A 14,354-nucleotide genomic window follows, 5' to 3' on the forward strand; every position below is an offset into this window, starting at 1 on the left:
TCTTCTTTCCAAGATGAACTCCTAATTATCACATGAGAAATGTTCTCTAGCACGGATAATATTTGAATCCTGTCGGCACAACCGCACTATCATTAGGCGAAGAAGAAGTTAAGGAAGTCCTACCCTAGATAACATTTGTCACAAAGTCAAGTGCATTATTCTGGGAAATAGGCAGTATGTGTTCAAGTGTCTTTAAGCAAAATGTATTCAAAATTATGACTTCTAGGTCATAATCTAGGCTCTAATTGAGTTAAAGGGAGATGATACCACTTAGTCTGCCATTTTCTGTAACCCATCTTCTCCTTTGTTTTGTTTTTTCAATCTGTTCCTTGGCCTGAAATAAATAGTTATTTCAGGAAGAAAAAATAATTTTCAAACCAGTCTTTGTTGTTATTTTGGTTTTTTGTTTGATGACCACGGTTTGCAAAACCTATTACTTTCATTCTTAATGATACGGGCTGCATTCTCTCATTATGTGTTAAAATATAATTGAAGAGCTATTCAAATTCAGATGAATGATTATATATTAGATAATCTGCATAGTTTATCTGCAGACTGTATTCTTTCTTTTGACAACCCAAAAGATTAAGATTAATGAAAGTTCTGTGAAAGAAAAATATAGCATTTTACAGCATATGAAGATGTGGAGATTTTTAGTTTTCATTCATTGAACAAGAATGTTTAAGCGCAGTAGGGAAAATTGTTCTGCTTGTGTAATGAAATTATTTTGGGAATGGCATTCAGTACTTTCGTTTTATCACCAGCCAGGCTGAATCTTAGCAAAGAGACAGAAGCTTGTGTTCTAATGGCTGGGCATAAGACTTCTTTCATCTTAATCCTACCACTAGGGAAATGATGACAAGGATCCCCACAAAGTTGACTTAGATATTACTTTCCACATTCATTAACAAAGAATAAAATTTTATTTCCTTTTTTCCTGTTTTTCAGATAATGCAGTTATTAGCGCATTAGTATGGAGAGTTTTAAATACTAAAAGTTTTTCATTGTTTTTGTGTCTGACCTGACTTTTCTCATGGCAGAGAAAAGGTATCAAAATCTTTAGAAAGGGAATACTTTTTTTCTTATGTCTGGATCCAGGTTGATTGTCCCACTACCAGTTTTTTTCTCCTCCTTCTGTTGTGTAATCTTACATTGAATTTAGTTTGGCATAATTTTTAAGTCCTTGCTTTTTACTCTCAGGATTAAGAATATTTGTATTTAACTTAAAGTTATATATTCGATCATTTATCATGAAGCTTGGTAAGGTATTTTTTTCCTTTATCATGAGAGTAAACTCAGTTTTTCAGACTCAAAGTAATTTCTTTCTGTATATGTTATGGTTCCAAATACATCCATAGGATTTGTCATTACTTTACTGTTTAACAACAAGTCATAACACAAGTTGTTGCCAAGGATCAAAATAATAATTTAAAATATTTGCTTAATGCTCCAGTAAAAAATGGAGAAAAGTTTCTACTCTTCAGGCTTTGGTCATAAAACAGCTGTTTTTGTCAGTGGCATTTCTGCAATGGTTTTATCTGCCTTCTTCATACTCATGTTTATTTTGTAACTGTATTTGGCACTTGATGCCAAAAGCTTCCTTCTTCTGTTTAGTAAAGTATTAATAACAAATAGCAAAAAATTTTATCTAGTAATAATTGTATCAGAAAAAAACTAGGACAAACAGTTAGAGGTGTTTTACCATAGATTTCTTCATAGGTTTTTAAGACTAAAAGGTGCCATTGTAACATCCTCTGTCTTCCTAAGTGTCATGGGCCATGCCTAAATTAGCCTGGTAGTAAATATATCAGCTTAAAGCTAGCTAGGCTGTACCCTGGGTACATGTCCTGAGTCCAATACATCTGGGCATGGAGAGCATTTACTACCTTCCTGTGAGTGAGCATCATCTTTGTAATGAATTCACCTAGTTTGTTTCTTATAACGGAGAATATGCATAAAAAACTGGCTCTAAAACAATGATATCCATGCTGTTCTAACAAATAATGCCCCACAGGGAAGTGCTAAATCATAATAACTTCTATGTACTAGCAAAATTTGCAGCTATCTAGGATAAATAATGCATCTTCTTCAAGCTTCCCATTAAGAAAGAGCAAAATAAGTCACTGTCGGTTGTAACCCTCTTTGTTGTGGCTGAGTTAACAATTAAGAGGCGTTTCTGGTAGCCTGGTTGATTCTGCCATGGGTCTCTGCAGCATAACTCTAATGAGAAGAGACTTTTGGTTATTTTTTGGATAGGCATAAAGTAGCAAATTACTGCTACTTTGGGGATTCTTGCCTTCCAAGCAATATTTCTGTGAATTGTAGCTTACAATTTGTGCGTATGTATTCAGCTGTAAATATCAAATATTATGGGGGACTTGTGCTATCTCTGATTTCATTTTGCTTTTTCAAAGTCACTTCTTGTTTTTCAGCACTGAAAGATGTTACTGTAACATAGCAATTTGCCAGAGAAGTACAGTTTGTGCTGTGAAGTTAAACCAGTTTTCTATCCAAGTCAGTCTCAGCTAGATGAAACTTCCAATGAAGATTGAGTATTTCTATTATCAAAGTAGAAGAACTGGATATTAAACCTTTCATTTATCCTTGTCATTGGGTGCAATCACTGTTCAGAAGGAAGCTCTCCTTGTTATCTTTTAAGGACAAAAATATTATTAGATACTGTGGTTAACGTGCTTTAAAAATATTTTTCACAAGACAGATCTTTGTAATGGTAGTAAACGTTTTTCAATCTGGCTTTTTACTTTTGGCCTTGAAAGTGGAACACTGAAGGAAGAAAGGCAAACAATGCCATCAGTTGTGCATGCTACTGATGTAGGTGTTTCAGTAACTGTAGTATCAATGCATTTTAAAATGCCCAGTTGTTCAGCAAAGATTTCAAAGAGAGCCAACTACAAGTCATGGTTCTTAGGTTAATCTTTTATTTGTCTAAAGGCTGAAAAAAGCTATTTACCTGTGTGATATGAACTGTAATTGTCTTTAAAATAATTGACAAATTAATCCCCTCACAGCACTGGAGTTGTAAGGGTTTTAGGTTTAGCTGGATTTGTCTGATTACCTTGTTTTATGAAGAATAAAAGTGCTAACATTGTTGTCTCACATTTAAGAGAGACATCCCAGACCCAACCATCTTGTATGTTTTAATTATTGGTACCAATTCTGCAGTGTTATCCTCACAAAAGAAGGCTAAAATAAAATCTTATGCCAGTGATGTATGTGAAGAAGTGCAGGACTTTTACCTTTTGGAAAAAGGGACATAAAGGAGTAATTGATCTACCTGCAACGTAGAATAGTTCATATTTTTTCCCCATCTTTAGTCATGTTATTGATAACTTTTCATTTCAGGCCTGTTGATAGCAACCATACAGTGCAAGTTCATTTCAGTAAAGTTAATTGTGGAGTTACTACTTAACATTTTTAAATGTCTCCCCAACTGTACCATAAATTAATTAATAGATGTAATCTATTTTCATTTGCCAAAGCCAAAAAAATCTCACATTTTTAAATGTATGTCTGCTTGAGCAACTTTGAGTAGATAGGCTCTATTTCAAGTTAGAAATCTGTTACTCTGGGCAGCATTTTGTTTAATCAGGATGATAAAACTTCTTCCTTTACAATGAAATCATAGCGGGGTTTGATTTTGTTTTTTTTCATTCTGGTTACAGAATGAAACCAGACATTACATTCTGTGTATTTATTTTGTGATAAATGCACCCAAACCTATAGTAACAATGAGGAGCCCCATCCTGGAAGTCCGCCCAGGAGTCCAAAGCTTTTCCATTCTTCTAGCTTGCCTATTGTTACCCTTTCCATTCACTTCCTGCACGTCACAGGTTCTGTTCTTCTGTTGCAGGTGAACGAGGCCACAGTGGAGCAGCTGGTGCAGCAATATCCACATATAACCTTCAGTACTGTGCTGCAGGATTGCAAGAGAACGCTGGAGCGGGCTTATCAAATGGGCTGGACACCCAACATGTCTTCTGGCTCCTAACTCTCTGTACCAACATGTTCCACTCTGCTGCATTCGGTAGATCTAATGGGGATTGCAGAAGGGTTTATAACCTTTCATATGATGCAATATAGTTGTGAGTTTACAGAGGTTACAGTAAAATGGCAAAAGCTGTACACTGACTTTAATGTACTGTACAACTAAGTACAAATATTGAAGCAAAACTTTAGAAATGCATTGTGGTTTTGTTTGCATAAAAGTGATAAAAGCCTTTGACAAATTTCTTGAAGTGGATTCCTACTAGTTCTCTGGATAGTTTGAGTTATAGATGTTAAGCTTGCTTTCCTCTGTTTACTTTGCCTTGGTCACGTGTGTTTCCTTTGATCTGTAAATGGTAACTCAGTGCTAGGACCAGTGCAGTTGATCAACAGAGGCATGTGTTGAAACTGGGAACTAAACTTGATGCTTTTCATTTACTAAAGCTATGCCAGAGGTTTTAAGATACAGAGTAATAAGAAAATCTACAGTGAATTACCATTTTCTTATCAACATCTTCCTTTTTTTTCTTTAAATATAGGAAGCTGTAGTGATATTAAAATCTTTCCACCTTGACATTTTAATAATGAATAACACTGCTTACCCTAACAATACTAGCGAGCTACACTTCATGAAGACAAAGAATAGCTGAATACAACAACGATCAGAAATAAGTTGGTGATGGTTTTTATATTTGGCTGAAAAGATTTAATGTCTATTTTATATTAACTTGAATCCTCTGACTATGCTGTTCTGTTGATAAATTGAAAAATTCAGATGAATGGGTATAAGTCAATAGCAGGATCCCTCTCATTTCCTGTGTGGCTTTATTTTAGAATGGATCTTCCAATGCAAATAGTGATTACCTTGAGAAGGCCATCTAAACATGAGTCCCATCGTGGGTATCTTTGGTAGGATCAGATGCTTCTTAATGTGTGTGCAAGGAGATATCCAAATTAAACACATAATATGATTCATTTTCTTTGTGGGACTGTTATGGTTTAACTCCAAACAGCAACCAAGTACCACACAGCATCTCTCTTATGCTGTCTCACACATTGCATTTTAAGGAGTTAAATTTTAGCAGGGAATTGTGAAAAATACAGACATTGCAGCTTCAATTTGGAGTTGCCTTAACTTTTAGAGTATTACCATTCTAAGAATGTTGTCAGGTATGTAACACTGGATATTTGTTTTCAAAAGGTTTTAAATTTAAAAGCATTTAAATCCAAACTATGAAATGCTTAAGCTTCAGCTGAAAAGTTGCCATTATTGTCAAAATGTTTTGCTAATCCAGAAGGCCTAATGCAGCATAACATAGAAGCTTGTTTAGTATGGCTGTGTAACCCTGTAAACCTATTTGTTGATTTCCATAGCATAATTTTTTACAACAGAAACATCAGCTCACATTACTTCCAGTGAGGATGTTGAATGTTTTCTTATTAGACTTTTCAAAATGGGGATGAACTAATTTCTCTGGAGAAAAAATATATCGTAAAGATTTTGTTTAAAATAAGTGGTAAATACTTGTGAACATGTGTAATGCTATGCTGTTTATTTACTCCTAAATGGTAATAATATTTTAAGAATAAAGCCAGTGAATTTTTTTGCAGATATAGTACAGAATCTTAGTCAATTTTCTTTTAATGTCTCTTTATGAGTGCATTAAAACTATTCACACAATTTGTAAGTTTCTATTTTTTGGTGAGACCTTTGATCTTGCAATAAAGTTTAATAAAATAAGAAAGATGTGATGTTTTCTGTTTATCTGTGCTTCTAACTGTACTTAGACTGTACTAACAGAGAGTCTGAAATTGCCATTGTTGAATAGATAGAACTCACCTGGACACGATCCTTAATAAACTAGCCCTGCTGTGACTGACAGAGTTTAATTAGATGACATCCATAGATCTTTTTCCATCTAAAATGTATTGTAACTGTACAGATTTTTAAAATAGTATGGGTCTGGTTGGTTCTCTATTCACTTCAGTCATATAAGTCACTTCCAGTAGTTTTGCCTTTTAATGACTACTCATCTCTCAGTTTTATGAACATACTGATCTATAGATCTCACCATGACTAGTTAATTTTTGTTTTATGTGGTATAAGGACTCTAGATAGAAATATGTTTTTCTAATTGCAGTGTTGACACAGATAGTTTCTTGATTTCCTTATATTAATAGTTTCCAAAGTAGTTTTAGAGGAATAAATAGTACTGCATACTCATCTTTGACATGTCATGTAGGGAAAATATCATTATGGTGGCAGAAAAGCTACTGCCTCTTGTAAAAATAAAAATTATCCCTGTTTTCTCATATGCAAAACTTAGAGTGAACTGAAAAACTCATAGGTGGCTTCTGGATTCCCTAGGTCCAAAAGGCCTACTTTACTAGAGAAAATATGTCCTTTTCTCCTTCAAATTCTTTGTGGGAACCTGTTGTTAAGATAGGGTAACCTGTGGCTCAGCACTTTCTCATCAGAAACATTTCTAGGATGGGCTTGTTCAGCCTGCAGGAAGGGCTCAGACAAACTCTTAAATGTTTTCTGAATTAAGGGGTAGGTGGTTGTAGGAGAGAGACAGATAATGTTTCTTTTCAGTCATTCACTCTTTAAATCCAGGTGTAATTAAGGCTTAAAGCAAACTCAGATAGTTCGCCTGGTGGTCATTCCACCCATCTCTCACCACCTGAGGGGTATGTGGAGGGGACTGTTCCTGTGCAATTTGTCTCACCAGAGGGAATGGCTGCTGTGATGTTTCTCATGCAGGTTCAAAGTCACTTTGCCCAGGCTCCCAGATTAGTGGGAAATCTAGTGAAATGCCAAATCCTAGGTGACACATCTCCCTTGTTACCAGGTGCTCTGTGCAGTACTAGGCATATTCTAGTAGTCTTTGAACAGGGACAAAGTGTATTTCTCTCAAAAATACCAAAACTGTGTAGTTGAGCCAGTTATGCCCCATCAGATGGGGTGAGTATCTTCAGGCTTACATGTGAATGTCCTAATACCCCAGGTGGGAGTTTTACACCTGAGCCAGTTGTGCAAAGGAGGACATGGGCATGGTAGAAAGTTTATCACACCTCGCATGATCTGCTTCTTATCAGCCTTCTCTGTTGCCTGGCTCAAAACCCAGCTTGCTGCCAAACAAAGGTTAGTTTGTTGTGGCCATCCTCCACTGGTGGTCATCCTCCACTCGCTCACCCTCTCTGCACCTTGGCTGTTCTTAGGCCAAGAGATCAGAGATTTTGCCACCACACATCTGAAAGCTCACCTCCCCACTTTGGTTGGGGGTGTAATTCTGCCCCCAGCAAATTTTTTTTGCTGCTTTTGCCAGTGGCTGATTGAGTCACTAACCTCTAACATTTTGGTCTCTCACACTCCCCTGCAAGGGATGCACCTGTTGGAGCAAGTCCAGAGGAGGCCACCAGGATGATGAGAAGGATGGAGCAGCTCTACTTTGAGAAAAGGCTGAGAGAATTGGGATGGCTCAACCAGAAGAATAGAAAGTTTCAGGACGAGGTAGCTCTGGCCTTCCAGTACCTGAAGGCAGCCCACAAAAAAGATGGAGAATAATTTCTACATGATCATGTAATGACAGGTCAAGGGAAATGATTTCCAACTGAGGGACAGTAGGTTGAGATTAGATACAAGGAAGAAGTTCTTTACTGTGAGGGTAATGAAGCACTAGAACAGGTTGGCCAGAGCAGCTGTGGATGCCACTTCAATGAGGTATCAAGGTCAAGATGGAGTTCTGAGCAACTTGGTCTCTGCCAGTGTCAGAGGGATTGGATCAACCAAGTGATCTCTAAGGCCTGATCTAATCCAAGATATTGTTTGATTCTATGAAAACAAGTTTCAATCCCTTTAAAACAAGAAAATAATCCTACTTAGAATAATTAACAATTAATTTTTTCAGGCTCTCAGCTGGGCTCCTCATGAGCTCAATGATGTCCACCCAGATTATCAAGATAAATATGGCCTTGGTGTGACTTCATAAACTGTAGTTTTGGCAGAAGCAAAGTCAAGAGAAGCAGCAGGTCACATACACTTTGGTTTTATGAAAATAGACGCCCAAAGTAAGCTTTCTTCAGGTCATGGGATCTTGTATGAGGAAAGGAAAATTAGTTTCATCTAATAAATAATTAGGATAGGATAGGATAGGATAGGATAGGATAGGATAGGATAGGATAGGATAGGATAGGATAGGATAGGATAGGATAGGATAGGATAGCATACACTATTTCTATTGGAAGGCACCTGTAGTGACCAACTAGTCCAACTATCTGACAGTGCTGAGTAACAAAGGGCATAATCCAAAAACCTCTTGAACACTGACTGGCTTGGGCATTGATCATCTGCCCAGGAAGCCTGTTCCTGTGCTTGACTACCCTCTTGGTAAAGAAATGGTTATTAACAAAATAATGCTTTGCAAAACAACAATGGTGAGAGCTTGTATGAAAAGAATATGATGATACCTGACCTTGTAAACATTCAGATTTGTATGTTAAAGCAGGTGAGGATTTATGCTGCTTATTTATGAAACCCCATATTAACAGAGTCACTTTACAGCAGATACATTTAAAGACTCCACTACAATAAAATATTTAAAATAATGTTAACTTGCCTCCTGTAATTTTTTTCTTACAGCTTTCTCCCTGAGTGATCTGTGATATTGGTATATAGGTGACTGAGATTTTTATTTGAAATTCTGGTACACTTAGAAGCAGAGATGTGAAGCTGTTTTTTCAAACCACAGACACCCTGGGAGATGCTCCAAGCTTGAGCATGTGGAATCAACCACGGATTGGCACCATTGAAAAACCAAATAATTCTTTGTGATAATAGCTGTGCTCTGCCAATCTAAACAGGGTAGGTACATGGTCATATTTTGTGACTCATATTTCATGAGGTCTTATATTTCCAAGTCCTGCTTTATTAAAAGCCTCCCTGTAGTAGGCTCTTTGGATGTATTTTCAGCACATACAATAGTGTTGAAAATATGTAGTTGCTGAAAAACTGGGGAAAAGTTCAGATGTTCCTCTGGCTCTGTTTGCATTAGGCTCAGATTAACACAGAAAATTGGCTCAATCACACACAGCATTGTGGCTGTGGTTGCTTAACTGGAGATTCTTTTGCAAGCTGAAGTAAGGTAGAATGGAGTAAAGGTCTGTATAACAGCTGCATCTTCACATCTGTTAAAAAGAAACAGGCAAAAATTCTTTAATTTATGTTTAGGGTTGGGTTTTTTTGTAAAGGCTGTCAGGATTACATAAGATAAATCCAAGTGTTTCAGCTTTATAAAGTTTTGCTAATGGGTTTTGTTTCAAGTTTATTTGGGGGCAAAAGTAAACCAAAACAGCGAACTGAACTGTTTCCCCTTCAATATTTAGGTAGGTCTTTCTATATATAGCTGATGAAAAGTGTTTGTGTTTAAATGAATATTAGAAGTCTTAAAATGAAAAATTTTACAGTGAATATTATGGGCATATTTCCATATTTCCAGCTGCTGTGAAGTTATAAAGACTTCTGGAATGAAAATTTCATAATATCATGCTTTCATCATGTACCCTATTGAAAATGCTGCAGCCTTCGGTATTTTCAAAATACCAGCTTTTAGAGAAAGCTGCAAGAATATTCTCAGCTACTAACTCCCAGTGCACACACTTAACTCGCCCCAGGTGTCTTGCTTTGGCTTCTCCTTGAACCAGGATCAACGTCTCAGCTCTTATTTTTGAAGGACTAAAATGTTGCCTTTGTGCTGTGTTTTAATCTCTGGTCACCTCTCCTGACCACACTATGTGAGTCATGGTCTCTGAAGCAATATAAACTAAACTCTGCTGTAAGGGATGGGCATTTTTTCTCTAAAATAGGCAGTAATATTTATACACAAAGCAAAATGCTTCAAATCCTTCTTTCCTTGGAGAAAAATGAGAAACAAATGTAGTGAATGTTAATCACCTTGCTTGAGTCTTTCACAGGTGTTCAAATATCGAGGTCAATGAGAAAGCTAGAAAATAGAAAAAAAAATTCCTGAAGAGAAACAAAGCAAGGATTTGCTTCCTGGTTAGGGAGCAAATAAATCTGGAAATCTTTAATAGTAACCAAAAACGTTGTAGCTAAAGCAAAATTACTTTTTACTGACTCTGTAGAAATTCGAAATTAAGTCCAAAGTCACATGCCTTCATGATCTTCTCAATAGTAACAGTGGAAGGGTTTGTTCATTAGATGTTGCTTTCACTAGGCACTGCATTTTCCAGGACATGGCATTCGTTTCTGTGGCTGCACTTCTCCTGGTGGCAAGAGCTGTGCCAGGAGCACTGCTGGACTCTCAGGTCATCTGGCTGTTGCTGGAATGCTGTTGGCCTTGTAGCTCTAAAAACGTTCAGAGCTAATGATGCCTAATATCCATCTCCTTAGGTTCCCTGAATACAGCTGTGGCTTCCTGAGGGCAGGAAGGGTGAATGGCACAGACGTGAGTCGTCCCATGTCTGTGAGCCTCAGCACTAAAGAGCTGTTCAATCTGCTCACACCAGGCAAGTTCAATCTGCTCACACAGACATTGCCCCGTGGCTCGCCTGTTGTTTGCAGGGCGTGCTTATCAGAAGCTGCTTCTCAGTGTCGCGGTCCCGGCCCAGAGCCCTGCCCTGCCCAGCACACTGCCCCAGAGCCCCTGGCTGCTGCCGTGGGTCTGGCTCTCGCTGTGCAGGGCAGCAGTCCTGCCCAGCACACCGGGGAGCAGGGGCCGGGGAAAGCCGTCCCCAGGCAGGGGCCAGGGCCAGCTGCACCCTGGACGCGAGAGCAGGGTGTGTGCCTCCTGCCTCTCTCCCTGGCTGCCAGGCTGCCAAGGGGCCCTGTGGGATGGGACAGGGCAGCAAAGCTTCTGAGCCAGGCTGACAGGGATGCAGAGGCTGCAGGGCTGGCGAGGCAACGTCACCATGAGGGTTCCTGGATTCTTACGGAGCAGGAAGTGCTGACAAACAATCCTGCAGCTTTATCGCCACAGCTTGTTCTGAAGCTGAGCTTTCCTGCTGTAGACCAGGCATTGTCACCAATCCCCTTAGGGTCTGAATGAATCACTCCTTTTTAGCAAAATTTTCCGAACACAGAACTTAAATTAAGGAATATTTCTGCATTTACTTCTTTCTGCTACACTACAGATATTAAAGTTCTTTTGCTGGCATAAAGAGCATGTGACCTGCTGACCTTTCTGTTTGAATATATGCCATATCCTTTATATTCTCTTGTGTGTGGCTTCAGAAACAGTTAACAGCAGGAAGACTACTTGTATTGCATTAGCTAGAGATAGGAGAATAACACATTTATGGATCAGTGTAATCCAGTCATTGGTTTATGGATGCAAAGTCCTTCAGGGACTGTCACAAATTCCCAGCTGTCTGTGAGAGCTAGATTTTGCAATTGCATCTCTGAGCTATCTGCAAGGCATGTAAAATCATATATATCCAGGCAGCTCTCTGTGACTTTGCATCTGCAAAGGATTGAGAACTATTCCAGCAAGGATGTGCAGTAAATTAAGCTCAAGAAATTTGCCTGTGAAAAAATTGCCTCTGAAAAATAAGTATTTTGGGTAAATCTTCCATGGGTGGAAATCTCCTTAGTAGAGGTAGGTTTGAGCAAATGCAGACAGCTGTTAAATACTGAAATTATTACCAGCCCTCAGAAACTTATTTTTCCCACCTTTATATGTTTGTGCCTGTACTCATGAATTTTTCAATGAAGTTTTGTTGATATTCTGGAAAACTGGAGAGAAATATCACATCTGAATCCATTTTAAAAATACACACACCCACAGACCCAAAAAAAAAAAAAAACAACCCAAAGCTATCATTTAACTTTCTTAAATGTTCTACAGCCCAATGTATCATGGCATAAGGGTAAGATCTGGTACTTGGCAGAAACAAAGATGCCTTGGATAGGATCTATGTCGGATCTTTGCCAACATGACAGAATATGTTTGGGAAGTGGCAATGGCAACAAAAAAGGAAGATAATTTTTCTGTAAAATCAGCACATTTCTTCGTTTCTTGTCTGGGAAATTGCCCTTTATGCCTAGGAGAGGATAAACTTGCATTGCCATAGTGTGAACATGTGAGAATAAGAGAAATAGATGACTGGGAAACAAACAAATAAACCCCACCCTTGATACAGATAGTGACTAAAGGGTAATTCTTTGCATCATCAGGATATAATCGACAAGAACCACAGGTATAAGGGAAAGGGTAAGAATTTCAAAAGCCTTTGCATTTACATGAGTAAGTCCTTGAGGCATATTGGAAATTTTACAGGAGTTGACCATACACTGTTATGATAAAGGCCACAAAAACTTCTGTCTTGTAAGTCAAGCTTGCATCAACAAAAACAAAAAGAAGGACTTCCTGGCTTCATGTATATTTGTCCTTCCTTCCACTTGTTTGTTGCTGTCTAATAAAGGGAAAAGTTTTTTCTCCTGACAGAAAGCACAAGTGGAATAAATGAAAAACAAGTGATTTGTAGATTGTGCTTCCTTTTAGGATGTCTGCAAAATCACCAGCCTAACGTGCTGGCAGCTATATTGCAATAACTTTTTAATGTGTTGACTTGCCTAGACTCACCCCTGAAGTATTTTTTTTAACCACAGTCTTCAAGGCTCAGTTAAACTCGCTTCTAAAACCACTGATACTGCACTAACATTTTTATATCAGTTAGCTAACACATACTATGGAGGCCACTTCATTATAGTGATCTATGTTCCTGTATATGCGTTAGTGAGATTTATCATGTTAGTTACACCTTGTGCTTGACCCTTTGCTTAGAAGATACTTGGTGTTTACTACTAAGTACTCGGTATTATTATTATTTGTATAGCTTCAGAGTAAGGCTAATACTCAGTAACACTGAATCTCCTTTGTAGCTGAAGTCACAAACATTAAGATCTACCAAAAGCTTCCATAAAAGAGTAGAGCTGCTACCCTTCTAATTTTGGGCAAACTTTGTCTTTATTCTCTTAATTTAGAGTGCCCGTAGATGCATAGGGCATCTCTGAAAATTGTGTTATTTGCTGTAGTCTCCAAGTAAGCAACATACAGGAGCTAGCAGCTGAATCACCAGCCATAACGTGCCACCGCTGCTCTTGGATCAAGGGATCAGGCTTGAGGAAGCTGCTGAGGACTAACCATTCAATGACCCTTCAAAACTGAGATGTGGATTTGGGCCCCTTTGGCCTCAGTTACAGTCTTAAAACTGGCCTCCATACCCCCTAGGTCAGAATTTGCCCTTTTAAGTTAGATAGCCTGAGCTGAGGACCTACCTAAAAACCCACAAACATAGGTTGTCTACTACTGAGTAGAGTTAGATCAATTTCTGCGGACTCCAAGGAGGCTGAAGTTTTTGAAGCCTGTGGAAAACATAGCTTGTGTAAAGTTCTTGCTGGTGAAAAGAGCACCAAGGTCTTTCTCAGGTCAGTCAGAAAGTGAGAAAAGAGTTAATACTACTTTTTAACATGTTTCCAATGAGACTTAACAGTGGCTTATACAAAAAAAAAAATCTTTTACAAATTACCACACTGCTAAAATAGAGCTATCTCTGATAGTAGTGCAGACATGGTTATAAAGTAGGTATTTAATGTAAATTACAGTTAACCTTTAGATTAAATCTTCAAACTGAGAACACAGAACTAATCAAGACAGAACTTTTGCGGTTGGTTGTATTTTGTTTTATCAAGAACTGTCGACACTACAACAATATTAATACTTTCAACAAAACTGACAAGGGACCTTCAGAATTTGATGCCTTTTGTATTTTAAGTGGTTAGAGAAGTAAACCTTCTTTCCCCAGTATGTTCTAACAAGAATGGTAGAATATCACTTAGTCCCTTCTGAATTAAAAAATAAGCTGTTTGCTTCTGCTCTCTTCCTAGATGCAATTTCTTCTCCGTGTGCACTTTTCTCTCCATCCCCCAAAAAATTAATTCATCTTGGTATTTCATTCTTCATACCTTACTACACAAAATGAATGTTGGTCTCTCACCTTCAATCTGTTTAACAGAAAAATCAAACTATAAAATGGAAAACCAGAAAAGAACCTGCTACAAATCCTCATTCCACTGAAATCAACAAGAATAAGACAGGTCAGCAGCAGGATACATCACATAATCCACACCTACTCCAAATCAATAGCAGACAGACTACTGTGGCTACTGTGACATTCTCTATGAGCTTGCTAGTTAACAGAATGCATTCAGGGAAAATGAACCTATTAGATAATATTTCTGGACATTTGCACCATAACACCCATCAATCTTGGCACTTGAATGTAGTTGATAGGCTGCATTTCTGCTGCTCTTTCTTTTCAGTTTCAGA

General features: G+C 38.0%; 1 protein-coding gene across 1 annotated transcript in view; it reads left to right on the forward strand.

The window, feature by feature from the left end:
• The window catches only part of FBXL17 (F-box and leucine rich repeat protein 17), a 267,741-nt gene extending 261,991 nt beyond the window's left edge, over positions 1-5,750 (forward strand). The window contains exon 9 of the mRNA XM_058043352.1: positions 3,872-5,750. Within this exon, the coding sequence (XP_057899335.1) occupies positions 3,872-4,009 (138 nt within the window). The 3' untranslated portion in view covers positions 4,010-5,750. The remainder of the gene's footprint in view (positions 1-3,871) is intronic.
• The last annotated feature ends 8,604 nt before the right edge of the window (positions 5,751-14,354 follow it).

This window comes from Melospiza georgiana, chromosome Z, assembly GCF_028018845.1.
Source record: "Melospiza georgiana isolate bMelGeo1 chromosome Z, bMelGeo1.pri, whole genome shotgun sequence".
NCBI classification, from domain to species: domain Eukaryota; kingdom Metazoa; phylum Chordata; class Aves; order Passeriformes; family Passerellidae; genus Melospiza; species Melospiza georgiana.